General features: G+C 42.0%; 3 protein-coding genes across 4 annotated transcripts in view; 1 reads left to right on the top strand and 2 right to left on the bottom strand.

Annotated features, from left to right (window-relative positions):
* LOC120528485 (zinc finger and SCAN domain-containing protein 2-like) overlaps positions 1-18,499 on the bottom strand; it is a 422,905-nt gene that overhangs the window by 241,779 nt on the left and 162,627 nt on the right. The gene's annotated exons all lie outside the window — the stretch shown is intronic.
* LOC120528477 (zinc finger protein 502-like) overlaps positions 1-18,499 on the bottom strand; it is a 691,287-nt gene that overhangs the window by 552,960 nt on the left and 119,828 nt on the right. The gene's annotated exons all lie outside the window — the stretch shown is intronic.
* LOC120528468 (zinc finger protein 501-like) lies at positions 1,241-11,162 on the top strand. Its single transcript, XM_039752629.1, has 2 exons — positions 1,241-1,719; positions 7,581-11,162. The coding sequence occupies exons 1-2, from the start codon at positions 1,314-1,316 to the stop codon at positions 8,543-8,545; spliced, it is 1,371 nt and encodes a 456-aa protein (XP_039608563.1). The 5' UTR covers positions 1,241-1,313; the 3' UTR covers positions 8,546-11,162.

Here is an 18,499-nt window from a genome sequence, read left to right as displayed (position 1 = left end):
TCGTTTTAAAGCTCTTTTCCAGCTCTGTAGTTTGTGAAAATACAATGCTATCTCCAAAATGAAAAAAAAAAAAAAATGACCATGTTAGGAGTGATTATAATGTAGAAATTTGAATAGTAAGAGAACCTAAATTTTAAAATTGGCCAATTTATTACTAAAGCTACATTTTAATGTCATGAACATCTCCAGCATATTTGGTTTTGTTAAAATTTGTGATATTGAGCTCCAAAAGTGTGATGATTTGATGTGGAATTACCCATCAGAAGTATCTCTAATCGAAATCGATGATATAATCCACCATAGAAACTGCACTCACCCATTTAACTCTGTAAAATCTGAATATCCTCATAGGTTACGATCCTTTTTCTCCTTTAAACACAACATCAAGCCTTTCTATCAGAATATTCACACCTTCATCTTTGTTTAGGTCTTATGCTCAAATTGACATCTCAATGCTGTCCCTGTAAGTGACAGTCCAACCTCAAGTGTGTGTTTTTTATTTCTAAGCTCAGTAACCCGTGTCCATATTAAATCTTCATTTTTCCAGCTCTCGTATGCCTTTCTCTTGTCAAATGCAGGCAGGATTCTATAATTAGCAGCCATCCTCTACTATGAATGTTAAACTTAAATAACAACACAACACCTTTGATGTTAGCCACACACTTTTTATTCTTCTCTCCTATAAAACACACCTGTCACTAGTAACCTCCTACAAACCCACTCTCCTCAAACCCCGAATGTCCTACTCCCAGTCGGGATGCAGTCCTGTAATCCCACAAATAGGAGCACATATATAAGATATAGAACATAACAACTTAACAGAATGAAGCTCCCGATGCACAGTTCAAGTCCAACGAGGATATCCAACAAAGCCCTAAATATGACTATGGCTTTAATAGACCTGCCATTGCTGTGTCCAAACATGATGGTGCCGTGTAGATAAAGTGTTGTCATATCTACATGGTGGCACTGAAATGTATGCAAATCCCCTTTAATGAAGGTCTGCAGTGCAATTTGATCACATCTGAATTGTCTGATTTGTAATTTTAAACTGTGAGGCAGAGGAGGAAATCAAGAAAAATGTGACTTTGACCAAAACCTCATGGAGGGCACTGTGACCCTGAAGTGTGCTCATTATTTTTACTGACTTTATGAAGTTAATTCTACACTTTTATTTTCACAGGGCTTTCCCATTTCACATGGCCATACACTGAGGTGTCTAATGGCCTCCAGCTCAGGGCTGTCCATGTGAGAAGTGAATCTGAGAAGAGAAGGGCAGACACTTAAAGAGAGAGAAGAGTTTCCCACAGAGCATGTCCTCTGCCAATGAAGATGGTGTGGATGAAAGAAAGGTGGACATTAAAGAAAAGGACTGTGAGCGACTCACACCAGAAGATGTGTGTGTAAAGCTGGAGGATCACGAAGAAAGAATTTCAGTTTTTAAAGAGGAGGAGGAGTGCAATTGGGTGACTGTTACCATTAAAGCTGAGGATTTGAATGATTTCTCCGTTGATCATGAACTTCAAAAGCATGAAACTGAGGAGATTTTCAAACAAGATGCCTGTGAAGAATCTCCATCCAGTTTACAGCCCTGGTCCACTAATACGGGACGTCTGGCTACGCAAGAGAGTTCTGTAGAGATGAAATCAGAGTCTGAAGAGAAAATCACAGAGGGAAATGGGAGAGAAGGAGAAGAGTCACCTGTGAGTGTTGGAATAAGTGAGTAATGTTATTAAATATAAAAGAAAGAGAACATTTATAAATTCTAATGGTGGGTGCTGTGATGTTTTCAGAAGATTGAAATGAGAGTGGCAAACACGGTTATTTGAACTTGGATAAAGACCACCTGTTCAGGTGCACAATAACAAACAATAGGTTACCTAATAAATGATAAGTTAGAAAAACTTCGGTGAATAAGAAAAAATCTAAAATATTCATCACATGACTTGAACATCATGAAGCTTTGACTGAAGCTGTGACATGTGTTATGCAAACAGTGCATTACGATCAATGAGAATATCGAAAGTCATATTTTGTTAGACATGTATATTTCTTAAATTGTGCAGCAGTTAAGGCAGAAATGTCCACAAAAAGAAATAAATAAGAATAAAATCCTCAAACCTGTGCACTACATAAGAGTGAATTTGCTCAAGCCAGTGCTCACCTAATATGTCTCTCATCTTTCTAATGGTTATCTCGTGCACTTTGACGTTAACAGTGACAAGAGCTACCTGTGCGAGACATGATGGTATTCAGGGGGTCTCGGGGGTCTTCTGTCAGCTTGTGTTCTGCTCTCAGCCTGAACTTACTGGGGCAGCATGGCCTGGACAAGTTGGCTGTGGTGTGGAATCTTCACTTGGAGATGACCTTGGGCCCTTCCGTCTCCCACAGTCATATCGGGTCAATTTAGAGTCACCACTCCACTTCACCTCCATGTTTTTGGGGATGAGGGAAAGAACCAGAATAACCAGAAATGCCATTCAGAGCCCCTGTGTAGAACAACAGTGGGTAGGATTTGACCCCAGGATACCTGACCAATGAAGCAGTTGTGCTAAACACTGTGCCCCCCTGACACAGGCGGATATATTTGTATGTTTATTTTTTAGGCCATATTAGGTTCTAGAGAATGTAAATATCATCACATACATTACAATTAAGAATGTAAAACCTAAATTAAGACACATTATTGGGTTTGAAGGCTCTGATCAGAGTCTTTACAGTCGATATTGATCACCCATTGATTCCATTAAGATGTGCTGATATAAATAATAATTATAATACTTTTTTTCTTCAGAATAATAAATGTATTTTTAGCCATGCATAAGCTTCACATTCCATAGTAAAGTACTACAGCATACAGCATACACAAAGAACATTTACCCATAATGCACACATAATGGAAGAAAAACAAGCTGAACAAAACAAAAGGCATGTCTTAATCCTACTCCACATTTCTAGTCATAAAATGTTCAGTTAGATATTTGTAGCTGTCTACTATGACAAGAAGAAAACGAGACAGTCTTGGTGAACGCTTCAGGTTCTTATCTAAGAATATAAGCATCTCTGCATGTTCTGAGGACAGTCTGGTCCTCCTGTCATCCACGACATGTGCTGCCGTACTGAACAGACCCTCGATGTCCCCACTCGTATAATTACCCCCCCAAGATAAAAATGTTATTTTTAGCCATGCATAAACTTCACATTCCATAATGAAGTGCTACTGCATACATACTCCTTTTTGGAGTCTCTGGAGGGGTTGCTAGAGGGCATACCTTCTGGGGATTCCCTCGTTTTACTGGGAGACTAAAATGCCCACGTGGGCAATGACGGTGAGACCTGGAAGGGCGTGATTGGGAGGAATGGCCCCCGATCTGAACCCGAGTTGTGTTTTGTTATTGGACTTCTGTGCTCGTCACGGATTGTCCATAACGAACACCATGTTCAAGCATAAGGGTGTTCATATGTGCACTTGGCACCAGGACACCCTAGGCCTCAGTTCGATGATCGACTTTGTGGTTGTGTCGTCGGACTTGCGGCCACATGTCTTGGACACTCGGGTGAAGAGGGGGCGAAACTGTCAGCTGATCACAACCTGGTGGTGATTTGGCTTCGATGGTGGGGGAAGATGCCGGTCAGACCTGGTAGGCCCAAACGTGTTGTGAGGGTCTGCTGGGAACGGCTGGCAGAGTCCCCTGTCAGAAGTAGCTTCAACTCCCACCTCAAGCAGAACTTCAACCACGCCCCGAGGGAGGTGGGGACATTGAGTCCGAATGGGCCATGTTCCGTGCCTCTATTGTTGAGGCGGCTGACCGGAGCTGTGGCCGTAAGGTGGTCGGTGCTGTCTTGGTGGCAATTTCCAAACCTATGGGTGGACACCGGCGGTGAGGGATGCCGTCAAGCTGAAGAAGGAGTCGTCCTATAGGACCTTTTTGTCCTGTGGGTCTCTGGAGGCAGCTGATAGGTACCGCAGGCCAAGCGGAATGCGGCTTCAGTTGTTGCTGAGGCAAAACTTGGGCATGGGAGGAGTTTGGAGAGGCCATGGAGAACGACTTTCGGACGGCTTCGAGGAGATTCTGGTCCACCGTCCGGCGTCTCAGGAGGGGGAAGCAGTGCAGTGTCAACACCGTATATGGTGGGGATGGTGCCTGCTGACCTCACTGGACGCTGTGGGTCGGTGGGGGAGTACTTCAAGACCTCCTCAATCCCACTAACATGCCTTCCAATGAGGAAGCAGAGCCTGGGGACTCTGAGGTGGGCTCTCCCATCTCTGGGACTGAAGTCACCGAGGTGGTCAAAAACTCCTTGGTGGCAGGGCCCCGGGTGGATGAGATACGCCGAGTTCCTTAAGGCTCTGGATGTTGTAGGACTGTCTTGGTTGACACGCCTCTGCAACATCGCATGGACATCGGGACAGTGCCTCTGGATTGGCAGACCGGGTGGTGGTCCCCTCTTTAAAAGGGGACCGGAGGGTGTGTTCCAACTATAGAGGGATCACACTCCTCAGCCTCCCTGGAAAAGTCTATTCGGGGTTCTGGAGAGGAGGGTCCCGGATAGTCAACCTCGGATTCAGGAGGAACAGTGTGGTTTTCGTCCCTGGTCGCGAACAGTGGACCAGCTCTTCACCCTTAGCAGGATCCTGGAGGGTGCATGGGAGTTTGCCCAACCAGTCTACATGTGTTTTGTGGACTTGGAAAAGGCGTCGACCGTGTCCCTCGGGGAATCCTGTGGGGTGCTCCGGGAGTATGGGGTACCGGACCCCCTGATAAGAGCTGTTCGGTCTCTGTACAACCGGTGTCAGAGCTTGGTCCGCATTGCCGGCAGTAAGTCGAGCCCGTTTCCAGTGAGAGTTGGACTCCGCCAGGGCTGCCCTTTGTCACCGATTCTGTTCATAACTTTATGGACAGAATTTCTAGGCGCAGCCAGGGTGTTGAAGGGGTCCTGTTTGGTGGACTCAGGATTGGGTCACTGCTTTCTGCAGATGATGTTGTCCTGTTTGCTTCATCAGGCCGTGATCTTCTCTCAGGATCGGTTCGCAGCTGAGTGTGAAGCGGCTGGGATGAGAATCAGCACCTCCAAATCCGAGACCATGGTCCTCAGCCGGAAAAGGGTGGAGTGCCCTCTCAGGGTTGGGGCGAGATCCTGCCCCAAGTGGAGGAGTTCAAGTATCTCGGGTCTTGTTCACGAGTGAGGGAAGAATGGATCGTGAGATGACAGGCGGATCGTTGCGGCATCCGCAGTGATGCGGGCTCTGCATCGGTCTGTCGTGGTGAAAAAGGAGCTGAGCCGTAAGGCAAAGCTCTCAATTTACCAGTCGATCTACGCTCCTACCCTCACCTATGGTCATGAGCTACGGGTAGTGACCGGAAGAACGAGATCGCGAATACAAGCGGCTGAAATGAGTTTCCTCCGCAGGGTGTCTGGGCTTTCCCTTAAAGATAGGGTGAGAAGCTCAGTCATCCGGGAGGGGCTCAGAGTAGAGCTGCTGCTCCTCCGCATCGAGAGGAGTCAGATGAGGTGGCTCGGGCATCTGATCAGGATGCCTCCTGGACGCCTCCCTGGTGAGGTGTTCCAGGCACGTCCAACTGGGAGGAGGCCCCGGGGAAGACCCAGGACACGCTGGAGGGACTATGTCTCCCGGCTGGCCTGGCAACGCCTTAGGATTCTCCTGGAAGAAGTGGAAGAAGTGGCCAGGGAGAGGGAAGTCTGGGCCTCTCTGCTTAAGCTGCTGCCCCCGCGACCCGACCTCGGATAAGTGGAAGAGAATGGATGGATGGATGGATGCATACACAAAGAACATTTATTCATGATGCACACATAATGGAACAAAAACAAGCTGAACAAAACAAAAGGCATCTTAATCATACTCTACATTTCAAATCAAATAAAACGTTCAATTAGATATTTGTAGCTGTCTACTATGACAAGAAGAAAACGAGACAGTCTTGGTGAACGCTTCAGGTTCTTATCTAAGAATATAAGCATCTCTGCATGTTCTGAGGACAGTGTGATGTGTGCTGCCATATTGAACAGACCCTCGCTGTCCTCACTCGTATAAGGAGGGCACAGATAGGACGACAACTTTTATTGGTCCTCCAGAGAGCCAATAGCCCATCATCTCTTTTGGTATGAGGTTCACAGAGATAAAGATTCACCTCTGATGCTGCTGACTCAAATATTGTTTTTATCTTTATTGACAGTTTCTTCATGTATTCTGCAGTTCTGTTTGCGGAGTTTCTTTGGATCTATCGGCTGTCGTCTGTGTGATCGAGTCACCAGCACTAAGCAGTTTATTTGTTTGAGATTTGCAGTCATCTGTGAAATACGTGTCCTTATAATATTGTTTAGTTTGGGTGAAAAATCATTATGATAATATCTGTTACAGAATTCATAACTGTATAGTGATTATTCACACTCGATGCTTATTATGCTTAATTAGTATTATTATTATTTTTGTAGGTCTAAAACTATGCTTGTACCATTCTACCCAACAAGCAAATAAGAGGGCTGATTACAATTTGTAACTAATCGGCGTACGCTTGATAACGATTTATGTAGCAGGCCAAAAAAAGGGACATACGTCAAAATAGCTAATGCCTGGTTAATTAATCATACAAATAAATAAGTTTACAAACACTCACTGGCAGTTGAAATCATGAATCTAAATAATCTAGAAGGTGACATCTTCCTGAACTGAAAGTGGCTGATTGTCCAGGCTTACGAATTCCACTGTTTTTGCTGTCCCAGTAAGTCTTTGGCGTTCTTGCTGTCAGTATTATCAGGTTGAGTTTTCTAAGTGCTGCCATTTATTGGAGGCCGATAGAGAGTAGGCGACTGAGTTAGACTAAGCTTGATGGTCACCTCAGCCTTTGAACAGCTCGTTCTTCACACCAGTCCCTTTGTGTTGACTTCTCAGATGATGAATAAGGTTTGTATTGTTGAAATGTCGAGTTAGCAGAGAATCCTCCATCACTGATTTTTTTTGCACATATATTACAAACCGCAAATTTGTTATCTCTTGTAGGAAGGAAATAAAACTGTTAGACTGGCAAGGACGTGTTTCTGTATTTTGGTAATGTTGGAAGTTTGCCTTGCATGCTTTTTATCATTCAAGTTCAGATGTTAAGATGAGCTAATTTGCTGGTTATCGGTCAAGTAATTTGGAGTGAAAATTGACTGATTTAGATTTGTGATTGATTGATCAGATCAGGCCTGTCTTTCACACATGAGAGAAAGGTGGAGATATTGAACAGACAGAAGCAGAACATGTAAAGACCACACATGGAGTGGCCAGACTACAAATGGCACCTAAGTGTAACTCCAACCAGTGTGCCACCACTTTACTTGTAATGTTTCATGTATTTTAAAAGGTGGGCAGTGGTTAGGATTTTATACATCAATCCCTGAAGTTGCAGTTTCAAATTCAGCTTTTGACACCATATGACCACGAACAAGTCACATGACCTGTCTGGGCTCCTGTTGGAAGAATAAAAGAAATGTAACCAATTGCGTCTCAAATGTTGTAAGTCACGTTGGATAAAGGTGTCAGGGGAAAAATAGTTAAACTGTTTGTGTTATTTCAGATTTAAAGAAGAATGGCTGCTTCTCTCCACCTTCATTTGGTCAGCCCTCTCTTCAGTCCAAAGAGAAATGTATGAAGAAATCAGTAAGAGGATCAGAGAACCTTACCACAGTGTTTTTGCTGTGCAGTTCTCTCCCTGCTACTGGGGCACCACAGACAGAAGCCATCAAATCTGAACAACAGCAAGTGGAGAAAGAAACCAAAATTTACAAAGAAAAAAAATGTTTGGAATGTGGCAAACAATTCACACACAAAGGTGATCTTAACAAGCATATAAAGGTTCACACTGGAGAAAAACCATATTGTTGTCATGAATGTGGTAAGTCGTTCTCTAGCAGAACCAGTCTTCAGATCCATAGAACAATCCACACAGGAGAAAAACCTCATTGCTGTTCAGAATGTGGTAAGTCATTCTCCTGTATACGCTATCTTCTGAGGCACAAAAAAATCCATACAGGAGAAAAACTTCATTGTCCAGAATGTGGTAAGACGTTCTCACTGAGAAGCAGTCTTCAGAGGCACGGAATAATCCACACAGGGGAAAAACCTCATTGCTGTCAAGAATGTGGTAAATCTTTCTCATGGAAAAGTGAACTTCAGTGCCACAAAAAAATTCACACAGGAGAGAAACCTCATTGCTGTTCAGAATGTGGTAAGGCCTTCATAAGGACTAGCGACCTTCAGAGGCACAGAACAATCCACACAGGAGAGAAACCTCATTGCTGTTCAGAATGTGGTAAATCATTCTCAAGGAGAAGCAGTCTTAAGAGACACAGAAGAACACACACCGGAGAAAAACCTCATTGCTGTCAACAATGTGGTAAGTGGTTCTCAAGCAAATGCTATCTTCAGAACCACAGAAGAATCCACATAGGAGAAAAACCTCATTGCTGTTCAGAATGTGGTAAACGATTCTCACATCCAAGTACACTTAAGCGCCACAGAAGGATCCACACTGGAGACTAGCCATACACCTGTTCTGAATGTGGTAAAGGGTTCTCTTCCAGAAAACGTTTTTGGAGAAACACACAAAGTCATAATGGAGTAGAGCCTGTCCCAGAAATGACAAATGATCTTTCCAATTATTCTTCAAGCAAGAAAAAAAAATTAATCTTCTTAAGGCGGTAAATGTCTCTAGTTGAAAGTAGTTAAATACATAAGAATAGTGGAGAAAACACTTAAAGTGACAAACAGATCCTAGACGTAAGGTAACCTCAGAGCCACATATGAATTCACACTGAAAATACAACACATATTTCACAAACGGCAAAAATCTTCTTCAACATCTTAGAGGTGCAAGACAAAACCTCATTGTTGTCCTAAATGGGATTAACGCTTTTCAGACAGCAGTGGCCTTCATAATCATAAATGACTGACCTACTTGTGCGTTTTAGCTGTTCTGAATGTTTTAAGATTTCAAGAAGGACTCAGAAACTGTACTGCCAGTATTTTAATCAAACATGGACTGATCATCTCTGCACCAGTGCTGTGACATAAGATGCTGAACAATACAAACACCAGACAACAGAATGAGGTAGCAACAGAACTGTGTGGTGATAACCACTTCAACCACAGAACACAACTGAAAAAGTTTAATGTAATAATTAATGGAGAAATCAAATCCACAGTACAGTGCCAACTACCAGGAGGTGCAACTGACAACAAGGGGAATATTTTTGTTTCTGAGCTTTGCAGATGAGGCCTTATCTGTGTAGCAATGAACTTGTACCGTCTCTGGGATGCCATCTGATGGCTGACGCCTGGGCTGAATGCAGGCAGCCGTTCTTAACCCTGATAATGAAGAAGTCATTTAGTGATGTCAGCTGACAGCCAATGCTGTCCAGTCAGATACTGGGGAGGGACAGTCGAGGAGGACAGGAGACTAAAAAGATAGCCCTCACATGACAGACCAATGTAGAGGGGCTTTATAAGACTTTTACACTAATTTAGGTTATCATTTATAAATGATAAGAGTCTTTACAAACCAACTACATTCATCAGCTGTGTGTCAAGGGTGAATCCAAAAGTGGGAATTTAAGAAGATCGAAATGCAAATAAAATGAAACATTCAGAGTTCAAAGCGAAATGTTTAAGAATTGAAGACGTCACAACAGCATGATGGGGTTGACACCGGAGACCACAGTGAAGAATATCAATTAAGAAGATTATTTAAAATTATAATAATGTTATGAGAAATGGGACACTTTAATGAATGCAGAACTCTATGAAATAGAAATGAAACTATTTTATTTTCTGAAATACAAGAGAAAAAGTGAAGACAAAGCAGAAAACACACAGGGATCTCTGCTGCCCCAGCTGTTAATTTGATAAATTAACCTAAAAATATAACAGATGTTTCTTTGCTCCATGTCAGTATATCCTGGGTGGTGTGTGAAGGACACTCTCTACTCCGATTGTGTTGGTTCAGGTTTCAGTTTGAGTTCAGCACCTTCTTCATATCGATACCCTAGACAACGTTTCTTCACGTCGAGACTACAAGCTGGAGGCCACAGGAGCTCAATAAACTCCAACAGCAGGATGGACGATTCGAAAGCTCTGCTCTGAGAGAGTGTCAGCTACACAAAGCTTTGTTTCATTTACTTGACAGAAAACTCCAAAAAGCACAAGTGGCCCCTTCTGTACCCCCCCACTGAAGGTCAAATTTGACCCCTCACTACTCTGCGTTGGTTCACTCTGCTTGGACTTTCTGTATTTTGTAAGTTTATGTTTCATTTTTTGGCCACACTCTTTTTACATTTCATTTCATTGATGTTCTCAAACGTGTGAGTATAGCTTGACTCTTACAATGACTTATCATAAAAGGGTACATTGGCTATGAAATGCAAGAACAAAGAAAAATATTAAAAGTGGAAACCACAAAATGAAGAAGTGACCGATGAAATACGTTCAGTGGCAGAGGTGACGTGGACAGCATCAGAAAGGACAACATAGAAAAGGCAGGTACCAACTGAAAACAAAAGAAGAAAGTTGATTGGTGGAAAGAACTCTCAGTCACTCCTGAGTGGACTGTTGAGGTCAGCCGTGGCATGCAGACTTCATAGTTCATGTGTCTTTGATTTCAAATCTGTGACCATGCACTGAGTAAGTCTGTTATTTATCAGTTAGCATGTTCTGAGACTGTAATGTCATCACAAAGATCACACAAACACGTCATGTGGCATTTGTGATCAATCACTTTTGTTGATTGCACCCCGTGGCACATTTGGAGTTTGGGACAGGACCACAAAGTGGATGGCAGTCTGAGAAGGACAGAATTGTAAGACGTGAACAAAGCCAGCTGCCCTCCCTGGTCTGTCTTCATTCAGAATGACTCACCTGAGTGGTGGGATTGTTCTGCGGCGCTCCTGTTGGCCGACATTTCATCAGCTTGCTTTCTGTGTTTCATCTGATAACCAGCAGAGTTAATCAAAGATGAGCCAGGCCTGTTACGATGTGAACGTTCTTTACATTTTGGTTTGCTTTAAATATTTTTTCTTCTTCTTAACTTTGAGTTCTTGGAGTCCTTGTATATTAGAGATTATTAATACATGGGGATTTGGTCTTAATAATGAATTGACAATTAATAAACTGTTTTTATTGCTAAGTTGTAAGTGTGGCCTGTTGCCATTTTGTATCTTTATCCTTCTTGACTGTGTTGTTAGGACGTGTTGCACTGTTGCCTCCCTAGAATTAAGTGCCACATCACCGACACTCGGCCTCACACCCTTCATCACACATGAGGCTGAATCCAAGATTGCGGATCCAACTGTTAATCCCATTCCCTGCTTTGCCAGTCCCTTGGCTGTGTGTGTATCGAGGTGTATGGCTGATCAAACCTCTCCTCAAGGAGTCTACAGCACCGGTCAGATGAAGAACTTTGACGCTTTGGGTTTAGACCTAAAACTGAGAATATCTCATGCTGGATATGCTGTAGACGAGTGAAAGGGAGTCCAGTGGGATAGACTGAGGTAATAAGGTAAGTACAGTTAGACACATTCATTGTCATTTTATCTTTTAATATTTATGTATTTTTTATTTTTTGCCTTTGTTAAACAAGGTACATTATTGTGCTGTTTGGGTCGATAGATGGCTTCTCCTGAACGATAACTCTTCATTACACACACACACACGCCCGTTTACCATCTCTGTTTTCAAGAACACACAAGGCACATGGAGATTTGACTGTTTCCTTGTTCAATTTAGATCAGGGGTGTCCAACGTCGATACTGGAGGGCCGCAGTTTTCATTCTAACCATTTTCTTAATTAACGACCCATTTTTGCTGCTAATTAATTTTTTAATCTTCATTTTAATTGATTTGCTATTTAAGACTCTGACCCCTTATTTCTTTTATTCCTTAATTAGCAACCAAACAGTAATGACATACAAAATGATCCAACACATGACCAGTTAACCTTTGCTGTCATACAGTAACAGAAAATAAAGAAAGATGAAGGTCTCGGAGACGCTGATCTGCTTTCTGCTGTAGTCAAACGAGAGCACAGCCATGGAATTAAATAACGAGTTCAATTAACAAGAACAATCGGCTTCTAATTAAGAAACTGGTTAGAGTGAAACTGGTGGGAGTTTGATACTCCAACTAGTCAAACGTTGGTTCACTTCACATCTCATTTTTATTTGGCTGCCATTTAAGGAAGAAACAAAACAATTCAGAGGATTCTTCAATTAACAAAAGTAAAGGAAGGGAGAAAGTCAATTAACAGCAGAAATTGGTTACTGATTAAGAAAGTGTCAGGAAGGAAAACCTGCAGCCAGTGCGGACCTGTGGGGTCAGAGTTGGACATCCTTGATTTAGATCAGGTATCAGCAAGAGGAGAAGTGAAGGTCTACAGGACAGTAGTGAGACCAGCTATGTTAAATGGGCAGGAGATGGTGACATTGACCAGAAAGCAGGAGACAGAGCTGGAGGTGGCAGAGCTAAAGATGTTAAGATTTTCATTGGGTGTGACGAGGATGGACAGGATTAGAAATGAGGACATTAGAGGGTCAGCTCAGGTGGGATAATTGGGAGACAAAGTCAGAGAGGTGATATTGTGTTGGTTTGGACATGTGCAGAGGAGAGATGCTGGGTATACTGAGAGAAGGGTGCTAAGGATAGAGCTGCCATGTAAGAGAAGAGGAAGGCCTAAAAGAATGTTTATGAATGAAAAGAGAGGACATGCAGGTGATAGAGATGACAGAACAAGATGAGAAGGACGGAAAGATATGGAAGAAGATGATCTGCTGTGTCAACCCCTAACAGGAGCAGCTGAAAGAAGAAGACAAGGAAGACATCTACCTGAGAGCTGCACCTGACAACATGACCACAAACACCCTGGCATTTTTGGAATAGGCAGTTTTAACGTTCAAGTGAGGTCAGACTTTAGAGTCTTTTAGCCCTTTGCTTATATATTTAATTTGTCGCCTGCTTCGTCCAATAATATAAAAGAAAATTCAATATACTAGAGGAGCTTCATTGATCCATCAGTCAGGAATATAACATTAGATGTTTCCAGATCTACAGAATTACAGCTTGTTTTTTTCTTGCATTGCAAGGTTGAGGTGTTACATTAAATTCACTCAAAAACTAGGCGTTTGTTTGACTGGGTCAGGTGTTGGGTGTTTGATAACGTGATCCTCGTCTATTGCACCTATTGAATCATCCTAGAACCCTAATAGTAGAATTTACACTAGAATTGACAAATCTGGATACAAGAAGAAGGTGGTGAGGTTTAATGTCTAATGTGATGTCAAGTGACTCAGTACAACACTAAACTCTCATCAGTATGGCCGACATCTCACTGACCTGTGAGTCCTCGGGTGAATTGATCCAGAAATGTTGGATACCTTGAGTGACCAATGGAGGTGAAGACATTCTACAGTAGTCCCACCTGTCACTCGCTCCTACACATAGTCACTATTCCAGAGCTCCTGATACTTAGTCTATATAGTGCCTTTCAGCAGGGCTGCTCCAGAAGAATTTTAAACAGTTGACTTTCAATGACACTCTGGGTCATGCGGTTGTGAATCAACATGGGAACCTTCTGGTCAGACATGTATCTGTAGGTCTGAGGTGCCCTCTGTAGAAGAAATTAACTTATTAATTAAAGAAAGAAACTTTTCCTCTGCTAGGACAAGTCTGATCAAACCCCTTTGAGTCAGTAATCGGGCAGGAGGAAACTCGTCCATTGCAGCTTTATTTTATTTTTCCTCAGAAAATGTCGAAGACGAAACATTAATCACAGTAGTCTGTTAGAGAATGCTCAAAAAGAAGGGGCAGAGGACCATTTTACAAACAAGTGAAGTTTCATAATAATGCTGAATTAATGCTTACATTTCATTCTCTGATTGGTTAAAAGACATGAGGTACTTTAGAGCACAACCATCCTAAGATAAAAGTCTTTCTCCATAATGCCCTTGTTCTTCAATATCACTTGAATTCAGCACATATCCTGTTATAATAACTGCATACGTGCCAACTGGCAAGACTTACTAGGGGCATTAAAGAACATCACAGAGTTCCAGTTCCCTACTCGGCATCTCCTGAAACTTTCTACTTGTTTACTTGACCATTTCAGCCATCTCTTTATGACATTTCTAAAACAAACACTTATATATTTCACTGTGCACTGCAAACCAAAATACTTAACTGCTGCTACGTCCACATTACTCTCTCACACCCCACCCCTCACTATGACACACACACAGCTGATTGGCTCCTCAAATCCAAACGCAAAGGAGGCCCTGACAGCCGCACCCACCCTGCATTCTTAAAACTAAATTCACTCACTGAAGTCCTGAAAAATCCTGTGAAATTCGTTTTGACCCCAAACTCCAAACACAAAGATGACCTGCACTTCTGGGGACATCAAATGACCGGTGAAGGGTACTGGTCGATGGTCACATGGTGTCAGATGGCTAATTGTTACACTGCAGTGAAGACCAAACCCAAACCCTGGATAGAGGGGCTCAGTGAAGGAGGTGTTGAACCTGTGCAGGAGGGTCATTGTGTGTGAGACGCTATAAAATGACAAGAGAACCAGCAGGCCAGTCCAGATACACACCTACTCTGGGGCTGTAGGGGGCGCTGATTACAGTGTGCTTGTCATTGTGACACACAGCACTACAAACCTCTGTGCCTGTCATTGTTCCAAGGAGGGACTCCCCACCATCTTCTTTCCTGCCCAGTCTTTTATATGCGGCTCCAATCTTCATGAGACATCCAATGCACTCCATCTCCCAGTAACAGTGAGTCCCAGTCAGAGCCTCTCTGCACATAACATGTGACCAGCACTCAAATCTTTCAGGATGATCCGGATATTCAGTCCTTGTTCCCTTCAGACAATTGGAGGTCTCTGTTTGCCATGTTGATGTCCAGTGTGAGGGGACAGAAGTGTGAAAGGAGAGAAAAGAAAACGAGTGAGGAAATCTGGGAGTGTGTAACGGGACTGGGGCGGAGCACAACACGGACAATTAACAAGAACCAATCAGGAGCTGCACTGACGAGACACTAATAGTAAAGAGCTCATCTGATTGGACAGAATGTGTGGGAATTTAAAGTAAAATTCTGGAATTACAATATACGCCATAAGGTCACCGTCGAGGTCAGAGTTCTATTGGACTGTCCACACTGACCGCTGGCTTTATTAAAATGGCCTTTTTTATTGTCACTGTCCACGTGTTTAATTTAGAATCAATCCTCTGTCACATTTCATCAACAAACTGATGTTTTCTTTTCTCATAATTCAGCCCTGATCCTTGTTCTGCCCCTTCCAGTCTTTTGTTCTTCCATTTCCAGTACTCTACTAAACATTTAGGGGTCATCCCACAGGTCATTTACACAGAATATGAAAATAAAACATAAAAATTAAATCTGATCTGGTGGCGGCACTGTGGCACATGCTGCCTCGCAGTAAGGAGACCCGGGTTCACTTCCCGGGTCCTCCCTGCGTGGAGTTTGCATGTTCTCCCCGTGTCTGTGTGGGTTTCCTCCTGGTGCTCCGGTTTCCTCCCACAATCCAAAGATATCCAGGTTAGGTGCAATGGCGATTCTAAAAATTGTCCCTAGTGTATGTTTGGTGTGTGTGTGTGTGTCCTATGGTGGGTTGGCACCCGGCCCAAGATTGGTTCCTGCCTTGCACCCTGTGTTTTCTGGGATTGACTCCAGCAGACCCCCATGACCCTGAGTTTCGATTCAGTGGGTTAGAAAATGGATGGATAGATAGAAATCTGAACTGTGTGAAAATGAAATGTTTATAATGAATTGTCATTAAACTCGTGACTGACAGCTCAATGATTATAGAAAACAAGATGGCCATAGAGTGTTGGGAGACGTGCAGTTCATGAAGAAAGTTATCATGGAGTGAGCTGAAGCCACTCTGGCAGTAAAGGGGACACTTTAAAATCAAAAGACGCGGGTTCAAAATAATAAGAAAAGCAAAGAAATTGATTAAAAAGTGTTCCTTTAATTTTTTTGAGCAGTATATATATATATATATATATATATATATATATATATATATATATATATATATATATATATATATATACAGTGGTGTGAAAAACTATTTGCCCCCTTCCTGATTCCTTATTCTTTTGCATGTTTGTCACACAAAATGTTTATGATCATCAAACACATTTAACCATTAGTCAAATATAACACAAGTAAACACAAAAAGCAATTTTTACATGACAGTTTTTATTATTTAGGGACAAAAAAAATCCAAACCTACATGGCCCATAGTTTTTCACACCACTGTGTATATATATAGATAGTATTATGGTGACCACTTAGTGAAAAAATCCCACCAGGGATGTGTAGATATCTCTTCAATTGACAACCCATGACAATTCCTGGCCTCATGTGGTGAGAGTATGCAGGCAGTTCCTGGAGGATGAAGGAATTGATACCATTGACTGGCCTCCACACTTTCCTGACCTAAATCCAATAGAACACCTCTGGGACATTATGTTTTGGTCCATCCAATGCCACCAGGTTGCACCTCAGGCTGTCCAGGAGCTCAGTGATGCCCTGGTCCAGATCTGGGAGGAGATCCCCACAACACCATCTGTCATCTCATTAGAAGCATGCACCGATGTTGTCAGGCATGTATACAAGAACACAGGGGCCATACAAAGTGCTGCGTACAATTTTGAGTTGCTGCAATTCAATTTGGGCAAAATGGACTAGCCTGCCACATCATTTTTTCACTCTGATTTTTGGGGCGTCTTTGAATTCAGGGCTCTGTAGGTTGATCATTTTCATGCGTGTAGTTCGCCCTAATTGGGGCTTACCAGGTGTGCACACAAGATTCATCTTACAGTGATCGAGCCTTCGTCATCAACGGTACGCCACAAAGACTGCTTTGTTTATTTTGCAGGATGAATATTTTCATTATGGTCAACTAATGTAGAACTAAAATGAATAAAACATAATGTCAAATTGTGCTCCATGCACAGTTCAGATCGGGTCGTGCCGTAAAGTGATTTTTTTTTTTTGTTCTTAATGTTTTTTTCATTAAGCGCATGCGGTGTGTGTCACTTCCTGGTTCCCGTTGCCGGCCTGATCGAGATGGGTCTGGCTGCAGCCACTGTGGAACTCCACAGTAAGCGGAAACACGTGACCTCCACAGTCGGCGGAAACCGCCTTCAAGCATTCACGCATGCGTTAAACAGATTAGGCAGCACCGTTAAGTGTGTGATGACGTAGCCTTTCAATACGCACGTGAACGCAGATCGGGCCGGCAACGGGAATCACGTAGTGACACACACCGCATGCGCTTAATGAAAAAACATTAAAAACAAAAATATCCACTTTACGGCACGGCCGATCGGAACTGTGCATGCAGTACAATTCGACATTACAGTATGTTATTCATTTTAGTTCCACATTAGTTGACCAAAATGAAAATATTAATCCTGCAAAATAAACGAAGCAGCCTTTGTGGCGTAACGTTGATGTCCAATGTTCAACCGCCGTAAGAGGAAGTTTAGGTGTGCACACCTGATAAGCCCCAATTAGGGCGAACTACACGCTGGTACTCTTTGTATTATTTGGCAGGTACTGTACTATATATATATATATATATATATATATATATATATATATATATATATATATATATATATATATATATATATATATATATATATATATATATAATGTATATGTGTTATATAAAGTATGTAGTGTTTTTATTTTCCCACTCACGTAAATCATATAAAGTTTCCTTTCCGTTTTGATCTATTGTTGCAACTTCCCTCTTATGAGCAAATTGTGTTTGTTTAAGAATATCTTTAGACATCAATTATTATTAATAAAACTGCCATTTGTCTTAAGGCATCAGGTTTATAAAACCTAACGTATCCAACCAGTTTTTATAGAAATATATGATCCTTTTTCAAAAAAAGAAAAGAACACTGTGTCGCTGACTGTCCCTGTCCTTAGTGCTGTTACTGTCCACTTGTTAAAATTCTTTAATTCGTTCTGAGTTGTGCAATCAGGTCAGATGCCGAAGAAATGAAGAGCATAAAGCCTCTGGTTCAAATAGTCATTTATTTCAATGGCTATTAATCTTACAAAGAAGTTTAACTTTATATCCACAGACTTAAATTAAGGAAATGAGCTATTATCACTTAAACCAATCTATTTGATCATTTTTTTTTTACAGTAAGTTGCTTGCTGCTATAGTTCATATTTATAATACATTTGTTCTTAGTGATGTTTTCAATGTTATTTCAAGGCATCTTTGTAAAACACCCTGAGATATGGATGAATATTTCGGACAAAATTAAATAAATAAATAAATGCGTAAATAAATAAAAGAACTGTGAAATATGAGCATAAATAAATAAATGTATCATGAAATGAAGCCTTAATAAATAAATGTTCAAAATATTAGTTGGCTCTGCTTTGGGCATT

This window comes from Polypterus senegalus, chromosome 4, assembly GCF_016835505.1.
Source record: "Polypterus senegalus isolate Bchr_013 chromosome 4, ASM1683550v1, whole genome shotgun sequence".
Lineage (NCBI taxonomy): Eukaryota > Metazoa > Chordata > Cladistia > Polypteriformes > Polypteridae > Polypterus > Polypterus senegalus.
The sequence above is the reverse complement of the archived record's forward strand: the minus strand, read 5'-3'. Positions and strand labels throughout refer to the sequence as shown.

Coding starts and splice junctions, on each gene's coding strand:
- LOC120528468 (XM_039752629.1), top strand. CDS start 1,314: ATGTCCTCTGCCAATGAAGATGGTGTGGATGAAAGAAAGGTGGACATT. Junction 1,720..7,580: donor ACCTGTGAGTGTTGGAATAA/GTGAGTAATGTT, acceptor GTGTTATTTCAG/ATTTAAAGAAGAATGGCTGC.